This window comes from Nuphar pumila, chromosome 6 (genome assembly GCF_984573655.1).
Source record: "Nuphar pumila chromosome 6, dmNupPumi1.hap1.1, whole genome shotgun sequence".
Lineage (NCBI taxonomy): Eukaryota > Viridiplantae > Streptophyta > Magnoliopsida > Nymphaeales > Nymphaeaceae > Nuphar > Nuphar pumila.
The window spans coordinates 23,209,493-23,229,042 of record NC_143254.1 but is presented as its reverse complement, the minus strand read 5'-3'; the positions used below and the strand labels follow the sequence as shown (position 1 = coordinate 23,229,042).

Below are 19,550 nucleotides of genomic sequence, written 5' to 3'. Positions count from 1 at the left end.
TACATTAGGGGTTTCAAAATATGAAACATCAACAACATCAATCGTAAAGGGTATGCTTTAGAATAACTATTTGATGTTTTTTGGAAATATATTGTTAGTATAGTTTACTAGTAGTTATAATTTTCTTTTCATCCTAGTTTAGAGTCTTGGCTTCACCCCTCCTCTTGCCAAGAACAATGCCTTTCTTGGCTATCTTGGCGATCCTTGTCAAAGGTCGAGTGTGGTTTGGCAATAAAACTAGACATCACGAGGAGCAACCATTCATCTCCCTTTGCTCATGAGTCTAGCTGACCTAGTTGACCTTAATGTTTATTCAAATGAACCTATTCAGCTATATTATTCCTTTTTTTATGAGAAGCTTGGCAAGGTTGTCAAGAAGTTTTTTTTAAATCCATATTAAATACCAATAGGGCAGTTTAGTTAATGATACATGCACAAATATCTTACTATTAGCTAATGAACAAGAATCTTATGTTGCCATGTTGCCTTATATCATGCTAGCATTTGAGAGCTCGAACAAGCATCAAAGGTGTAGGGGGAAAAAGGTATAGACGTTATGATATTATTCTCCTTCTAAACTGGTGCATTTTTAGAAATGTCTTTTAATTTGCCAAAATCCTCTCCATGTCAAATATTGTCGATTATTGACTTTTTTAGAACATTTTTTTACTCTTTGCATAAGCGAACCTGTTAATGTTCATGCGATAGATATGTTAGTCATCTGAATATAGGAACATCTTAATAACTATTAGATTTACGAACTTGACAACATTCGTATACAAAATTTATGAATATAGCTATCTTGAATCTCAACACAGGAGATCTGCCTTTGAAATGTGTGAATCTTCTGATATTCACAAGCTTGGTGTAAACCTTTTATAATTTAAAAGTTCAAGCTCGACAGATTTGCACCATGCATTTGTGGACGTCTTAACCTCTGCATAGATACCATGCAAACTTTCTTTGACGGAAATTTGTATAAAGTTAAGATGTTCATGAATGTATGGCATGACTTTGGCAAATATTGTATGTGAACCTCCTATTAATGCAACATCAATCTATTTTAACATGTGAATGTCATAATTTACAAATCTCATTTTGTAAATGTCTTTGCCTTCACATGTTTTCTTAATCATATAAAGTCATTCTATTTTGGCGGTTCTTTTTTCATTTTTTTTTCTCTTTATAAGCTTAACATTTTTTCCTTTAGAACCCTAACCCTCTTTCCTCTTGCCATGTTGTGATTCTTGGGCATTTTATCTTTCAACATTTAAACGAGGTTGTTGTGATAAATTTTGATCAACCTTCCTCATATTTCACCCCCCAAAACTTAGGATCTAAAGTGAGTTCCATATGTTATCTTGCATTTGTAAGGTTTTAATATATATATATATATATATATATATATATATATATATATATATATATATATATATTAGTGACTATAATATGATAACTGAAATATGAGAACAAGAAATATGGGCATTTTCAACACTTTTTTTGCAAATCCAACCATGTGGATGTACTTGGCATGGTTAATTTGCTAGGAAGCAACCATTGAATTATGTATTTTCGATGAAAAAATTTGATTTTTTAATGCTTAAATATTTATGAAGATTTTGAATCATTGATCTTAAAGCCTTAAAAAATCTTGTTTATACATCAAATCGGATGATTCAATAGCTAGTTATTATAAAACCAAGTATGTAGATCACATTTGTACGGTTAGATTCAAGAGAAAAGAACAAAAAAATCATGAAAATCATGGTTCACTCATTAGTTATCATATTCTAGTGAATCTCTCTCTCACTATATATATGTGTGTGTATTGCCCTTATAGTATTTGTATTTGGTTGTTATCATGGATGATTTGTGTTTGTTTGCTTATGTTTTATTTAATATTTAACACCAGATTGTATGTTTATGGTTGATTTTTTTTCAGGGTAATGAGGTTGGGATTGACTGTGCACAAACACTTAATTAGGGTAATGGGGTTAGGGTTGAATTTATTGATTTTCAGTGTTAGACAACATGCTATTTTCTTTTAATGCAAGATATGTTGTATGGTTGGTGTAGGCAATTTATGATGTGCTAAAAAAGGGTTAAAGTACACAACCATCTTAATGATGACCTTCATTGAAGATCTATAATGGTGTTAAAAAATAGTAACTTTATGAAATTTATGTCTTTTATGTCTTGTAAAATTGAAAATGTCAAAGAGTATTTGAGCTTCTGATATAGTTATTTTGAAGACATAGAAAGCCATAAAAGATTAATACTATTTTTTTATAATGATGATGTACATTTTATGTTATATAGTGGCGATATTTACTTAATTGTTTTTATCATATTACATAACAAAGTTAGACAAAAAGCAATTAAAAGTGATTTTTAAGAAGCAATTGATGAAAAAAATAGCCACTGAATAAACATTACTTCAAACGATGATGGGATTTGTGTGGAGAATGTGCATTTATCTCAGGCAATTTGCAATGTATCACTTGAAGGCAATCATGCAACGAGCGTCCAACTATAAAAAAAAATTGGCAATATGAATATTCATAACATACACGCGGAGGATATACAGTTTTCCCAAACAATTGGGGATATAGATGTAAGTGTGGACAATGCTTAACTTGCACAAACAATTAAAGTTGTATCAACAAACCAATGTTATTGATATTCAGTGCAATTATGCATATAACATCCAACCATCGAAGGCAGTCAATAACGAGGTATAATTTGTTAGACTGTAAAATCTTTATTTGAGATTTAGATATTATTTTTGTTTGTGAGTTATAAAATTTAGAAAACATGAATGTTGCATCCATGAAAGAAAATGAAGAAATAAATATGATGCTTTGAGATTTAGTTTGTGCATCCACACAACCAATTAGTGGTAGTTGCGATTATCTAAACAATCGAGAGCATGAAAATGATAATGACTATAACGTATCAAATGAGGGTGACTATCAAATGATAGGAGATGACCAATGCACAAATGACATGAGACAATTAATGGCGAATGGAAATGATGCAAAAATGACAATTGAAGAGCAAAACCCCTGGTATATTGTGTAAGCTATATGAACATTTATTGAGAAATAAAATTATTTTTTTCTACTAATGAGATATAGTTGAATAGGTTTTCGTTTAGTTGTTACTCATACAATAAAGGGCAATTGAAAATCATTGAGGCAATGACTTCTAAAATGTCACGAGTTACTAAACGAAAAACTTAATGATCGAAAATATTTTCAGTGGCTAACAACAAACTCAAATGTTAGAGATGCTTTGTTAGTCAAAGGTTTAATGATATAAAACATTATCATGAATTTTTGAAAGATCATGTGGTCATGCATAATTGTACAACAAAATTCTTGAAGAGTTGCATATAAAAGAACCCACAAACTATGGTTGATTTCCCATGAAAAATTTATTGCATAAAAGTGTGCAGAACAATATTCTTTAAAGTGAAAACACACAAAAAAGAACATATATTTGGTGGTTTATGGGGCAACCTTTGAGTGAAAAATGCCTTCAACATAAATTTCATATGTTATTCTCAATCACTTATATGATAACCCTAACATAACTTCAAGATAAATCATTAATGACATCATATTCTTTTAGGAAGGTGTGGGGATTAGTTACAAAGAAGCATGGCATGGATCGGAGTATATGAAGAAAGTGCTAGGTGAAAACTAGCTAACAAAACAACCAAAATAATTAGAGCATGACTATGCATTTGGCACAGAGACAATGTTGACCAGTAATGTAAGTGTTATGTTTGCATGTTTGTTTGTTTCTATAAATTGATCTGAATGTTACATGAATGTATCACAAATGTTGCTTATATATCATACATAAAGGTTTAAAACCAAAATTCAATGCATCCATGAGCAAGAACGATCAACAAGAAAGGAGTTACTAAAAACCATTTACCTTCACACATGGTTCTCGGTGAATCCCAAATGTGATAATCCTATTTTTCTCTTATCTCATAGAAACTAATTACTTAATATTATTATTCACAATAAATGATTAGTAAACCCGATGAGGAAAGTGGGGATCATACTTTCTTGGCGAATTATAACTTGTATCTTTTTATGAAAAGTTACAAGGTATCTGCCATAATATATTGAGTCTTTATCATAGTGCATACTTACATTTATATTTATGTTAAATATGATGTGTGTTTATATTTTCAACCCGATTTATGTTACAAATTTTAATTTCTTTCAACTAGAGTAATCATCACTAAGTTCCTTGGGAGATGAACATGCATATAAAAGAGATTAGACTGTACAATTTCACTAAAGCTACGATGAATGCAGATAAGGACGTCACATATCTACTTTGCTCAACACATGCTCATATTAGGTATGATTAATATTGGGTTTCAAGTATATTATTTTATAGAGCAGTTCATCTATGATGTTTATACTATATGACAAATCTAACTCATGAAAAGGATTTCTGAACAAGATAATGATTCATTATTTTCACACATGATTTTTAACTCAATATATACATATATATTTTTTATAATTCGATTGTTACAGGTGTGATTGTTGTATATTTGTGTTAATATATATGAGGTACTTGGGCAAAGGAAAGCAACTCAGTTTCATGCAGGTACACTGTCATGTATAGTTTTATTTGTGCTAATGTATATAAAATAATTAGTTGTTTGTTAATAAATTTTTAAGACATATGTAACATATATAAAGATGTTGATGATCAAATACTACAAGGATGTGAAGAAAAATAAGGCAAAGGAAGAAAAGGCCAATAAAGGTACTGAGGCAACCATGTCAATAACATAGACAACTAATAAGGTAGAGTCGAAGGTGTATGATAAATGTTGAAAAAATATGGAAAGACACTTGATATGAATTATCATGTACTTTAACACGTGTATGATGATATTTGACCCAATGTATGGGTTAAATCTCATGTGTTAACAATTTTCTTCATGTTAGTAACTAATTTTGAACTTAAGACCATATGTCTTTGATAAATGAATGTGCATGTGATTATATATAGGGTTCAATGTGTGCATGAGCACGATGTGATATGCAAAAATGATTAATAAATGTGTAAATGAATATGTGTTTAAATGTAGATAAAATATATCTTGAATAATTGTATCAACAAGAAATTTTTGTAAGGTGATTTTGGCTTAATATATGAGTAAAAACTGAGAAGGTTTGCATATTTGAAGTATCTGGACTTTAGGACATTTACACACATATTAATAGTCAATCTTTTGAGGTTAGTATCTCATCACTTGGGATGTTAAGTAACTGTGTGAATGTTCTAATGTTGGTATACTCTAACATACGAACACCATTAACTCTATTATATGAATATCATTATTTGGGAGGATGAGTAATTGTGTGATTATTTTTATGTCTTCACACTCTAACATGCGAACTTCATCAGTTGGGAGGTTAACTCTAATATGTGAACATCATCATTTAAGATAAGTAATTGTGTGATTGTCCTGATACCCGCACACTTTAACATGTGAGCTTCATCAGTTGGGAGGTTAACTCTAATATGTAAACATCATCATTTGGGAGGTTAAATAACTATGTGATTGTTATGATATCCGCACACTCTAGCATGCAAACTTCATCAGTTTATAAATTAACTCTAAAATGTTAACATCATTATAAGAGATTAAATAAATATGTGATTGTCTTGATGTCCGCACACTCTAACATGTGAACTTCATTAGTTGAGATGTTAAGTTTAATATGTAAACATCAACATTTTGGAGGTTAAGTAATTGTGTGATTGTTTGCACACTCTAACTTGTGAACCTTATCAGTTGAGATATTAACTCTAATACACAAACATCAACATTTTGAAGATTAAGTAATTATGTGATTGTCCTGATATATGCATACTCTAACTTACAAACTTCATCAATTGAGAGATTAAATCTAATATACTATAGACACCTAATTTTTTACGATGCCCCAAGCGTTAAATGTTTTGAAAAATAATTTATCCAGGCGAAAGCCCTAAAAACCTAGTCATTTCCTACCTTAGATTAGAAAAAAACCCAAGCATGACCCTTAGAATCCTAGAAAAATTCAAAAATTATCCCAAACATGACAAATTTTCCATTTTCTTTAGAGTTTGCAAAGAGGTTTTGTCATTTGCTATAGGATGGCAAAGAAGCTTTACCATCCGCTACCTTAAATGTCATGGTACCATCCCATCCATTGTTATTATCATTTACTTCATTCTCTAAAGTTTAATAACTCATGTCCTATTGATTCTTTCAAAGTCTTTGAAAAATGATTGACTGCTTGAAAATATTCAAGTTTGATGCATACTTTGGAGTGAGGAGATTAAAGTGCATTTGAATGAAAAGTCCCATACTTTTATGCAATTGAAGCTAACTCTTATTTTATGGCCTGAATGGCCAAGGAGCCTTGCTCATTTGGAAGTTTCTAGAGTCTTATCTATGGTGCCTTTGTGATGTTGATGATCACGGGCCAATGTTCTTGTAGTGTTCTTTAAAGAATGAGAATAAGGAAAACATAACTCTCTAAAGTTCAACAAAATGCATAAGATGCACTTTATTAATAAAACACCACTTTTGCATTAAGTTTGATTTCTTGGAATATGCATATGCCATTCATGCAAAGGGAGCATAAGCACATATAATCATGCAGCAACTAGCTTTTCTACATAATCAGTCTTCCATACATTCACAACCTTGGTCAAGGAAGATGGTTAACTATAAAAATTCATATAAGACTAGCAAGAAGAAATTTGTTGAAAAGAAAATCTAATTTTATAACAGTTACCAAAAGTAACACCCTTAAAAAAAAACAATTATCAAAAGTAACAGAATTTTTCGAAGTTTCATTACTTGTCTCGTTCCAATAGTACTTAACAAGAGACAATGTGAGTTGTTGAGGTGAGTATTCATGTGACACAATACACTTTTAGTAACTAAAAATTTCAAGTTTCAAGGTGAACTTCGTATCTTTCCATTATTTAATTGTGATGAAGAGAGCTATCAGATAATCCTAAGTTTAGTGAGAGCTATCAGATAATCCTAAGTTTAGTGGGTTATGAGTTAACTAGATGTCTAGCAAGAAATATCAACCTTAAACTTTCGGAAGCTGATATGATCTTGAAAACGTGACAATTTTTTCCATTTTTGCCTTTTTTCTTAAAATCTTATAATATTAAAGCGATCTAGTTAAATGAACAAAGTGCCTATACTTCAAACATGAAGGCAAATCACCTTTCAATCTCCGCTTTGTGAATCATTTCTCACACCCACTTCTTATTCTAGTAACTTCAAGTGAAGCTATCTAGGTTAAAGATATGTCTGCAAAGTTATTGATGTATTAGAATTTAGATGTCGCTTTTTTTGGATAATCCAAAATTAGAATTTAAATGTCTTGACTAACGGAATTTGGATCATTGGAGTATGCATCTGACTCCAATTACTGAAGAAGGTTGGATCAAGGGCCTACAAAATGGATCCAACCTCAGTTTTGGTTGGATTTGTGAGTCAAACATATTCAGATTGGATCTAAATCCAAACTCTCCATGATCTTGCTTGTTTCTAACGTGCAAGCAAAATTGACAAAAATTAGGACGAGATACAATCTTGACTCCCAAGTCCCAATCCACTTTGAGAAGTTTAGACCTGTATCCAGATCTGAATTTCAGGACTCAGCCAGCTCCATCATGCAGGTCTGGCTGCCTGTACAAATGGTGGGATCCATGTTTTGGATCCACTTGGCCTCAACTTGTTGCCACAAAAAAAGGACAATGAAAATAAAAAAGAGAAGGGTGTAATCACATCCTGAAGAGAGATTTGTAGAGAGAGAAAGTGAGATGAAAACGGTAGAGCGAGAAGGGAAGATCCGAAAACCTTATCACGTATGTCGACGAGTGAAGGGGCAGCCACACACGTACTAAGATGATGCGTCGATAACTCATAAAAGCCCAGAAACAACACTCGAAACCAAGAGAGAATCAACCTCTACACACCATGTTCAAAATTTCACGTTGGAAAACATCTCCCCCTTCAAAAAATATACGGGAAAAGCCCTCATTTTTCATGGGTGTCATCCATCGTCTACGCAACTAAACTCACGAACACGAGTGCCCACGATAGGATTTCGAGGTACGGTTCTTATATACTCTCATTCGCTTGGTTGGTGTTCTCTAAATAGCTCAAAGCAGCAAAAAACAGAAAAAAAGGTCGTCTTTTTTTCAGGAGTCGAGGTTTGTTGATAGTAATTTTGCGATGGTGTATTGATTTTTCATGTTGGTATTCTTTGGTTATGCCTTAACTTTTGTTGGTACTTCAAATCATGGCTTCTCTTGCATCCCTAGCCTCATTGGGGAGTGCAAGAGTCAATTCTTCAACCAATTTCGAGTCTTCTCCCCCATTGAGGATTCCCCTTGTCAGAAGTATTTCCTTAAATCCTAAGTCTCAAAGGTGGTCTTACCTCCCTTGGTGTAAATGTGCGGTTACTACCGATTTTATCACCGAACAAGGGAATTCCGTGACTCATGAACCCAACTTTAGGAGTAGCAAGGAGGATGATGCTGATCTTGTCCTAAAACCCTCACCGAAACCCGTTTTGAAGGTTCGGCCCAAGATCGAGCCTGTCATGAATCCAAAGCCTAGGAATTCAATACCATTGCCCACAAAAATCGATGTAGATGAACTCCCTAACGGGAAGTCTGGAGAATTAGATGATAAGAACAAGGTTATTGAGTCGCTTGATGAGGTTTTGGAGAAGGCTGAGCGGCTAGAGAGTGCGAGTAAATCAAATATGAGTAAAAATACGAGGAATGGGAGCAGATCGTTGGGTTCTAGTAATTCTATAGAAGCTAAGGCATCGAACTCTACATCTATGTGGAAATCAAAGACGCTGAAGAGCGTGTGGCGGAAGGGGAATCCGGTTGCGAGCGTTCAAAATGTGGTTACCGATTTTCCGAGGCCCAAGGTTGAGCAGGGGCAAAAGAAAGGTGATGTTAGCGAGGACAACTCTAAGGTGGACGTTGTTGAGAAGAAGAGCAGTAATATTGCTCCAAAAGTTCAGCCTAACTTACTGTCTAAACCATCTATTAATCCAGTTCCTGCAATTAAGCGGCCAGTAGTTCTCAAGGATGTTGGTGCCATCCGAAGACCTGCCACTAGGGAGGAAACCGGAAGTTCTATGAAAGCTAAAGACCGAAAGCCGATTTTGGTTGACAAGTTTGCTAAGAAACCGGGTGCTGATCCTCTCATTTCACAAGTTGTTTTACCACCTCCAAAGCCGGCCAGAGGTCCAGCTCAATCAAAGGCAAAGGATGAGCGAAGGAAGAAGTCCAATGAAGCTGGCGGTTTGAGGAGGCGAATGGTCTTTGATGGCAATAATGAGGATATAGTGGACGATGAAACAAATGAGATTAATGTTTCAATCCCTGGAGCACCAGCAGCGAGGAAAGGGAGGAAATGGAGTAAGGCAAGTCGGAAGGCAGCCCGCCTGCAGGCTGCAAAAGCAGCAGCTCCTGTCAAGGTCGACATTCTTGAGGTTGGAGAAGAAGGGATGGTAACGGAGGATTTAGCTTACAAGTTCGCAGTTAGCGAAGCGGAGATTCTTGGGTATCTGTTCTCAAAAGGGATCAAGATTCCAGTGATGCACACACTAGACAAGGATATGGTTAAGATGATCTGCAAGGAGTACGATGTAGAAGTTATAGAGGCCGATCCTGTTAAACTGGAAGATATGGCTAGGAAGAAGGAAATGCTTGATGAAGAAGATTTGGAGAATCTTGAAGTTCGACCGCCAGTGCTGACTATTATGGGACATGTAGATCATGGAAAGGTAAAGTTGCTCATTTTTTTTAATCTTTTGGGTCATATTGCTAGCTATATTATTACATGCAATCATATTATTGCATTTTCTTTCGTGCCACTTTTGACAAATGCGTGCATATTCCCACATGTACACATGCACAAACAAACACATATGAATCAAAAGACAGTATTTATATGTCAACTTTATACATGAATACGTTTGTTGATTGTTAGCTGTGGTTTTATTCACATTCTAATGGATTTTATGCTTTTTGTGCCCTCCACTCACAGACAACTCTATTGGACTACATTCGCAAAAGCCGGGTGAGTAGTGCATGTTTTGCTACTCAGTTATTTGGTTTTTCATTTACTAATACCTGCAATATATGTTTTGGGAAGTCCTATTTGCAATCTATGATGTAGAGACTGAATTCTAAAAACTTGTACAGGTGACTGCATCTGAAGCAGGTGGAATTACTCAAGGAATTGGAGCCTATAAAGTCCTTGTTCCAGTGGATGGAAAGCCTCAGTCTTGTGTTGTTCTTGATACACCAGGGCATGAGGTAATTTTTAGTCTATCCTTTTGCAGTATTTCATCATGTGGTTCTTTTTATTTTTTGACTTATCATTGTTCTATCTCCCTTTGCAAAAGTATCCATTAAAAAATTGTCCTTATCCCTCCTCCTCCCCCCAACACAACTGTAAAAAAGGTGATTATTTAAACAAGAGAAAGCTGATCTAAAAATCTACTTTTCTTGGCTCTTAAAGCCCAAGCACCCTTTGGCTGAAGTTTTTCCTATCAAGTTATTGTTTGAAAGTATCCATTCTTTTCCATCAGTTGTATCTTCATTGTGAAACATAGGCATTCAGTGCAATGAGGGCACGTGGAGCAAGGGTAACTGACATTGCTATTATTGTGGTGGCTGCTGATGATGGAGTTCGTCCTCAAACAAATGAGGCTATAGCTCATGCTAAAGCTGCAGGAGTTCCTATTGTTGTAGCAATAAATAAGGTACAATCCTTGTTCAGTGTTTATTCTACCTGTGACCATTAATTGCATCTGTGGTATCCAACTCTTTTCGGCTTTCAGATTGATAAGGAGGGAGCAAATCCAGACAAAGTCATGCAAGAACTTTCATCAGTTGGTTTAATGCCAGAGGACTGGGGTGGTGATACCCCAATGGTTCAGGTCAGCTATGAGTTTATCTACTTGAAAATTTTACCTCTGCTGCAATCCATTATACATGCATAGATTTAACCCAGTTGTATAAGGAGAGACAAAGTTAAGAGTTCATTGGTGTCTGCATCTGCATCTGCATCTGCATCTATAGATATCAATCAGGTGGTATATGATCCAGAGTTGATTTTAGGAAGATCTGTCTCATTCTCTACCTGACATGCTGTTATACATTGTATCCAAGTGAAATGAAAGAGAACCAACTTGTCTCTTTTAGCTTGTTAATAATTGTGAAACACTATTTCTCTTGTAATACAGTCACTGGGCGATTTAAAACAGGAAATTTTTTGGCATGGCCAAATGTTTTTCAGTCATTATAGTAGCAAAAAATTGGAATCATTTTATAGTTAATGGTATATTTCTTAAGAAACTATATTGAATTCATTTTTGTTGGATGGTAAGTATGTTAATTCTTGAGTGCATGGTGACAGAAAACAGAAATTTCTTGACTGGATTGTGACAAACAACGGAAATATGGTTTTTGGAACTGGTTGTTTTTTCTTCACCATGATAGCTTTCCTGCATATTAGTGTCGTGACTAATGTTTTATGTGAAGCTTATGCATATATATTTCATTTTTCACACTCAGATCAGTGCCTTCAAAGGTCTTAACATTGATGAATTATTGGAAACTGTCATGCTTATTGCAGAGGTATGTGGAATTACCAAAATTTCCTTAGATGCATTGCAGATTATGAGCATTATGATTGTTTAAAATGAATTCTTAACTATATTTGACTTTCAATGTACTGTCTCTTTTAAATTTTCTTGACATTTATTCTTATGTAATCCTTATTATGCTATATACTTTTCTATTACAATTTTTAAGTTGCAAGAGTTGAGGGCCAACCCTCATAGAAATGCAAAAGGCACTGTCGTTGAAGCAGGCTTGCATAAATCAAAAGGACCTGTGGCAACATTTATTGTCCAGAATGGTACCCTTAAAAGGGGAGATGTCGTAGTGTGTGGTGAATCCTTTGGAAAGGTTTGTCATGGAAGCTCTAAGACTTGTTCTTCTTCCACTCTATTCTGATGGTTGGATATTAGATTCATTAATGAAATGCTTGTTGGAAATGGTTGTCTCCTTATAAACTATTGGCAGGTAAGAGCATTATTTGATGACACTGGAAGTCGTGTCGATGAAGCTGGGCCATCTATGGCTGTGCAGGTTCTTGTTTTCCCTGTTAATGTGGTGTATTTCTTCCTCTTTTTTTTTTTTGAAGAATGCCAACATGTTTATTGATTTTTCAAGTTAGGAGCTCTAAATTGCTACTTCTGAATTATATTAAGGATTTCTGCTAATGCCTAATGGCAAATGCAAGTACCTTGACATTAATTTTAGAATGGCCTAGTGGCCTTTGATCTTGTGGGAGTGAGGCTGGATTAGTCTTGCCTTTCAGGCACAGTATTCTGCTTTTTGCTCTCCTGTTTAGTCCACCATGTTTTAACTGTTCCTTTGTTTCTCTGAAGCAAGAAACGGTTCCTGTAGTGATTTTTCGAAAACAGAACACTTCTTAATTTGAACTGCTTTTAGATGTATACAACAGAAGCATGATTACTGGCCATGTAGTTTTTTCTACAGTTGGCTAGTTTTAATTTGGGTTATTTGTATTACAGCTAGCGTTATCATCATCGTTGTCGTTTATATTCATAGTTTTGACATCAGTGAGCATTAGAATCCCGAATACACTATGCCACATGGATACTCCATTTTGACCTCCTTACTGTTTCCCCTTTATATATTAGTTATGTTGGAAAACTTCATGAAAATGGCAGTATCCCATATCCACAGACATATTCATGTGCATAGTGGATATGCAAACATGTTCAACCCAGCAATCACTCCGCAGAAAATTGCTATACGGCCTCTTTGCTTAGCAGCTGACCAAACAATTAAAAATGTATCCATGAAAACATATAGCAGTAGTATCTCCAATTGCTAATGGTAAATCTGGGGTCGAGTCCACACTAAAATGAATGGAATAATCTTGGAGAGAATTTAGTTGTGAATACAAGCTGAATATGTTTGTTAAATTCGCCTAATGAGTTTTGCTTGCTACCACAGGTTATTGGATTGAACAATGTTCCAATTGCTGGTGATGAATTTGAGGTTGTTGATTCCCTTGATATTGCACGTGAAAGAGCAGAAGCATGTGCTGAGTCACTACGGAATGAAAGAATATCTTCGAAGGCTGGGGAGGGAAAAGTCACTCTTTCTTCGCTTGCCTCTGCAGTATCAGCTGGCAAGCAAGCTGGGCTAGATATGCACCAATTGAACATAATCATGAAAGTTGATGTGCAGGTATGTACTTAGAATTTCCAATGGCATAATGCATACTGTTTTTGACAATATGATTGCGACAGTTATTGTGCTGGGAGATTGACTTTTTTATGACAATCGAATTGAAATTACCTACCAAACTTTGTAGTCCTCTTCTACAGTAAACAAATGTAAACCTTCTAATTTCTAACTAATGTTTTTCACTGTTACAGGGATCTATCGAGGCCATCAGGCAAGCTCTTCAAGTGCTTCCGCAGGATAACATCACCTTAAAGTTCCTATTGCAGGCAGCTGGGGATGTGAACACTAGTGATGTTGATCTTGCCCTTGCTAGCAAAGCAATTATAGTAGGATTCAATGTTGGAGTCTCAGGTTCCGTGAAGAAATATGCAGAAAGCAAAGGTATTGAAGTGCGATTGTATAAAATCATCTATGAACTTATTGATGACATGCGGAATGCAATGGAAGGACTTCTGGAGTCTGTTGAGGTAAACCAAGTAAAAAGTTTGCAAGTCTGTTCTTTAGTAATGCTAAGATTATGTTCAAAATGCTATTGCTGATCTGTATTGGTTTGATAGGATAAAATACCAATGGGATCTGCCAATGTGAGGGCCGTATTTAGCAGTGGTAGTGGGCGGGTTGCTGGATGTATGATCATGGAAGGAAAAGTAGTGAAGGGTTGTGGTGTCCGTGTTGTTCGAAAAGGGAAAACCGTCTATACTGGTGTTCTTGATTCTTTGAGGAGAGTGAAGGAACTGGTCAAAGAGGTATGATTTCATGTCCATCCATCGTTTATGTAAATTATGTTATGTTTGATCTGTCATTTATAATTTGCTTGTGTCAGCCTTCCTACTTGCAGAATTATGGTTAACCAGGAATTTCCATGGTTCCTCTGATTCCATTACAATGTTAGATGGTTTTCTTGGTTGACATTTGTCTTTGTTTCTTCAATATGTGCATGTAATCCAATACAAAGTCAGATCAGTGCAAGCATTGGAAATGCTTTGACCATCATAATTTTTGTCTGTTTCTTGCTTCCTCGCGTATGCCGTAAGTTTGTTGGAGATTTCTCATTTTCTTCTATTCGGACAGGTTAATGCTGGCTTAGAATGTGGTATTGGTGTAGAAGATTTCGATGATTGGGTGGTTGATGATGTAATTGAGGCTTTCAGCACAGTGCAGAAGCAGCGAACCCTCGAAGAGGCATCAGCTTCTGTTGCGGCTGCATTGGCTGGTGCAGGAATAGATTTTTAAGCTCTAAAAGAATACTTATCCGCTATAAGCTAAATTCATTTCATACATGCTGCTTCATCACTGGCTGATGAACATGCAGAAATTCTTTTCCGGTTTTGGAGGTGTTTTGCATTTTGATCTCTCAAGTCCACTCTGCTTCCGAGCTATGTGCCAGGTTGTATGCTGATGTATATAATTCTCGGGTATCAGCATTGTAAAAATGGTTTCTTCATTTTATTTGGATGTCGTAAAGTTCAGTGACTACCACATTGTAACTGTTAGAAAGATTAGTTGACGAGTTCCATTTATGATGCCAGATGACAACTTTTGCTCTAAGATTGTCTTATAAATAATCACGATTATTTTCAGTTAAGTTTTCAATTGCAAGCACACTCGAGAAAATTTCAGACCATCAAGGTATTTCCCTAATTGTTTCAAGCTCTAGCATATTGGTATTTGCAGCAGTTGCACTCACCATAAATTATCGCCATATCTCTAGCTGTCTTTAGATATCATGCAGAAATTCCAATTCAAAGCTGATTTCTTGTGTAATAAAAAAAAAAGAGTTTCAATCTCGCTGGTTTCTTTGTCTAAGCAGATGGTTCAACTCAGTGCAGCTATTCATGGTCATCTTCTCTCACAGTTCTCTGTTTATGGGAGAATATGATGATGAAACAAAAAGCTAACGAATTCAAATGCCGAAAAGGCACATAATTCCTTTTAGTCATGCGCAGAGTCACTGATATCTGGAGCGATTTCTCAATTTAGCAATATTTCAAGGTATTTCCATAAGTTTTGAATATTGGTACTTTTGAAAAAAATAAAACATTTTGTCAATTGTGTAAAAGATGGCAGAAGCGTTTTTGAAACATTAAAAACAAGGGATAAAACTTTGCATTTAAATTCTGAAAAATTTAGACACAAATTTACTGCAAAAATATTTCCATCTGCAGAATTAGAGTCGAAGTATGTTTCCTAGCAAACAAACTGTGTTTAACACATCCATAAGTTGCCACACAAAACATTTACCTTCACATATTCCATTTTTTTATGAGCCTAATGCTTGAGAATCGTATCACCTAATGGAAAAGTCATTGATGTCATAAGGATGTGTTATGTGGAACTTGAAATCTGGGCCCTTATGACCTATGTAAATGCATAATAAACAAAAAGCCCGAAGAACCGGTTGTCTGTCGGGCCCCAAGTGAGTTTAGATGGCCGAGTCGAAATTATTGTGCATCTGAAAAAAAAATGGAGAAACTTTTGAAGGGAATTTTCAATGCCATTTAGTGTGCGTTTGCTGCTGTTCCCCAAGTGGAACTTCTCCCCCGTTTTCAAACACGCCCTTAATAGTGGTGGTGGAGGGTTTGGCCAATAGGCCCAAGCCCCCGAGCTCATCACAAACTTGTAATTTTTTTTTCATAATTCAGTTAAGGCGTTTTCTTTTCTTTAAGAGAGCTGCCTCCTTTTAAAGATGCCAAGGAGTGTTTGGAGTGTATTGGGGCTTTAGAGTTTCTTTTAGATTTCTTTCTACAGAGTTGTATTCTCTATTGTTCTAGTAGATTTCTTGCTGCTCCGTCTGTGAATCAAGGCCAATGGCTGACCCACATGAATCCCATTTTTTCTTTCACTCTTCTTCTCTCTCTATTTCTCTTCTTAATATCTTTGTGGTTTTGCTTCATTTGGCTAGCTATTTTGCAGTACGATGACTATCCTACTTGTCTACTCAGTCCTGGCAAACTCTTTTGAGATTTCACAGTCTTTCTTAGATCATTTTAGATCAGTAGGAAAACTAAGTACTGCAATAGTTCAACTAGGGACTGAAGAGAAGCATGAATTGGGTCAACTTGCTACAAGGCTTGGTCAGACTAGGCTATGAAACAGAAATCCTAATCAAATCAATGTCTCAGATGAACTATTACTGCACTTTCAGTAAGTCAAGTGATTATTTAGAGGTTACACTGGTTAGATAAATGCCATAATTTATGTTGAGTTTAGGTAGTCATATTACAGTTGCACCATACTATTTAGTAGGAAATCACAGGTCAGTATCGTTGTACGCATAATTTTGTGACAGCCATAGTTGTGTTCAACATTGTTTGTTAGGAAACATGCTAAGGATTGTGTTGTTTCCATGTAAATTTTTAATTTTTGATTCATGAAATTTTCATGCAGTATGGGAAGTTTATTTTTATTTTTTAAAGTTTTTCAAAAACTTGTTTAGACATTAAGATCAAATGATCTAAAACACCATTTTTTCCTAAATAAACTACATAAATCAATAACTGTTAAGCTTGAACTATAACAACATTCCAAATATGACAACACATGGTGGCTTCGACAAGAGATTATGTAGAATCGATTATAGGAAATATATAACCATTTGTATTATTCTATGTTCTTCACAGTTTTTTCATACAACATCCATGTTAGTAATAATGATAACAGTAATAGAACATCTTGCAGAAACGAGGACTTAAGTTAGTTTCACCAATAGTCCTTGCAAGAACAGGATCCTCCCCTAAAATGATGGAAGCGGTTCCGATCCCTGACCACTATATCTCTATTGTAGACCCTGGATATCATCTTTGTTGCAGCATGGCAATCACTGCAAACCCGTAAATTCTTAACGATGCGGATTGTCGTCCCGGGTCGAGTGTTGATAAATCCAAAGGCTATTGCCAATTTCTCACTATGAACAATAAGCATTGTTTCTTTCTCTTCCTCACCCATGTCATGCAGCACTTCTTTCGTATCTGGAATGTAGCCTTCTGCCTTCAGTCGCTTCATGATCTCATCCAACATTTCATAAATCTTGTTTGTTTGGGAATGTGATCTGTCCCCCACAACAAACTCATGCACAGCTCCCCCTAAGGTTATTGAGCTGCTGCCTGCTTTCCTCTTCACTCCTCTTCGGTTCATCATCTCCCTCAGTTCCAAAACTTCACCCCACTGCTCAGCTGCTGCATATATGTTTGAGAGCAACACGTACCTTCCCCCGTCTTCCGGTTCTAGCTCTATCAGCCGCTCACCGATCCTTTTGCTGGTCTCAACGTCACCTGCAATCCGGCAAGCTCCCAGCAGTGCACCCCAAGTAGAAGCCTCAGCCTTGATTGGCAGGCTGTGGATCAGTTCCTTTGCCTCTTTTAGCCTCCCTAAGCGGCCCAACAGGCGCACCATGCAACTGTAGTGCTCATTCTTTCTCTCAATTTGGTACACCGCCTCCATCTTCTTAAAGTAATGCCATGCTAGATCCAACAATCCTACATGGGCACATGCAGATAAGACCCCTACAAACGTGATGTCATTGGGCTGCACTCCTTCCTTCTCCATCTCCTGAAACAGCTCAATTGCCTCCCTGCCGAAGCCATTCGCAGCAAGCCCATTGATCATTGCACTCCACGAGACCGAGTTCCTCTCCGGCATCACGCGGAACACGCTCTTCGCTTCTTCCACGCACCCGCATTTCGCGTACATATCGATCAAGGCGCTCCCCAGCACCACATCGACCTCGACTCTCTTCTTATCCATGTAAGCGTGAATCCACCGCCCTTGATCCAACGCACCCAAGTGCGCGCACGCCGACAGCGCACTCACCATGGTTGCGCCGTTCGGCCTCGTTTTTGCCACCATCATCTCCCTAAACAGCGCTAGTCCTTCAACAAAACGGTTACCTTGAACGTATCCAGTGATCATTACACTCCATGTCACCTCGTCTCTCGAGAGTCTTGGTTGCGAACTTCTGTCGAACAGTTTCCGAGCAGACTCTAATACATCACAAGTAGCATACATATGGATCAATGAGTTCTGAACATAGAGATTCTCATCCAGCCCATGCTTGACAGCCTGGCCGTGAGCCTTCCGGCCCTCCGGAGCATTTTGGGCGTGTGCACATGCTTTGGAAACCAGTGGAAATGTGTAACTGTTTGGTGGTGTTCCAGTAAGGAGCATTTGGTGGTAGAGGGTGATGGCCTCCTTCGGAGTTGGGGACTGAGCATACGCCTTGATCATGGTGTTCCAAGTGAAAACGTCAGGGAGCTCGATCTGCCAAAACACGGTTCGAGCGTAAGCGAGAGAGACGTTCAGAAGGGACTTGACGACGCGGCTGGCAGCAAAAGTATCAAAGATCAAGTGGGTTCTGATGAGGTGGGCGTGGATCTGTTGCAGGTGGGGGAAAGTGGTGCAGTTCTCTAAGAGAGAGAAGGAAGGGTGGCCCATTTATTTTTTAGCGAGGAAGCTGCAAGTGGACTTCGCGATTGGGAACGACCCTATCCTAATAAGAAAATGCGTAACATGGGGAGTTTTCATGAATGGTGTAAACATTTTATGCACATGAATAAGGCAGGGGGAAGAGGGAGAGGGAGGTGGTGGATTGCTACTTTGTTGAGTCGCGTTGCGGGAATCAACACACCAATATTGATAACGAGAATACAGTGGTCATAAGACAACCCCCAACAGTTGTACCCTCTCAACGGTTGAACCAATGGATATATAAAATAGAGAGACTTTTCAATTGGACAGTGAACCAACGATTCCTGTTTATGGAAAAACCCTGATTTGTTTTTTCTTAGGGTAGAAAAAAATTTTATGTACCCGGGTTTTTCAGAGACGGGTGACCATCCAAGTCTGTCATCGAAAATTGTTGGAGTCATGACCAGCGACGCAGAACCCACCTTGTCCAGATTTTTGTAAAAAGAAAAACATACAAAAGATCACAGGAATAAGATCAAAACAAAGAAAAAAATTTGTTTCTTTTGGGTCGTCAAAAGCTGTCGAACATCAGAAAAGTTCAGACAGGCAAACTCCATAAGAACAACAAGCAAGGGACACAAACACCAACGATTTGGTGTGAAAACCCGTTGTCTCAAGGGATAAGAGAAGAGGAAAAAACCCTTCACATAGACAGAGAAAGGTCGAAAAGAGGGACAGGCACAGAGCTGCCTCCGGCGAGCACACAGCCA

General features: G+C 36.7%; 1 protein-coding gene and 1 pseudogene across 2 annotated transcripts; one reads left to right on the top strand and one right to left on the bottom strand.

Annotated features, from left to right (window-relative positions):
* Positions 1-7,830: 7,830 nt before the first annotated feature.
* On the top strand, positions 7,831-14,905 carry LOC149834334 (translation initiation factor IF-2, chloroplastic-like). Its single transcript, XM_090011343.1, has 12 exons — positions 7,831-9,866; positions 10,130-10,162; positions 10,288-10,401; positions 10,701-10,850; positions 10,929-11,027; positions 11,665-11,727; positions 11,905-12,060; positions 12,178-12,243; positions 13,141-13,377; positions 13,569-13,844; positions 13,935-14,123; positions 14,449-14,905. The coding sequence occupies exons 1-12, from the start codon at positions 8,361-8,363 to the stop codon at positions 14,608-14,610; spliced, it is 3,051 nt and encodes a 1,016-aa protein (XP_089867469.1). The 5' UTR covers positions 7,831-8,360; the 3' UTR covers positions 14,611-14,905.
* A 2,058-nt stretch (positions 14,906-16,963) lies between these two features.
* On the bottom strand, positions 16,964-19,237 carry LOC149834333 (pentatricopeptide repeat-containing protein At4g21065 pseudogene; annotated as a pseudogene). Its single transcript, XR_016432524.1, has 2 exons — positions 19,183-19,237; positions 16,964-18,633 (listed from the first exon to the last, which is right to left on the bottom strand). The product of XR_016432524.1 is annotated as a pentatricopeptide repeat-containing protein At4g21065 pseudogene (transcript).
* Between the last annotated feature and the right edge of the window lie 313 nt (positions 19,238-19,550).

Bases quoted from the DNA above. Each gene is read 5' to 3' on its own strand.
- LOC149834334 (XM_090011343.1), top strand. From the start codon at position 8,361: ATGGCTTCTCTTGCATCCCTAGCCTCATTGGGGAGTGCAAGAGTCAAT. The intron at 13,378-13,568 runs GTATGTACTTAG...TCACTGTTACAG, and splicing joins TCATGAAAGTTGATGTGCAG to GGATCTATCGAGGCCATCAG. The intron at 13,845-13,934 runs GTAAACCAAGTA...TTGGTTTGATAG, and splicing joins GACTTCTGGAGTCTGTTGAG to GATAAAATACCAATGGGATC.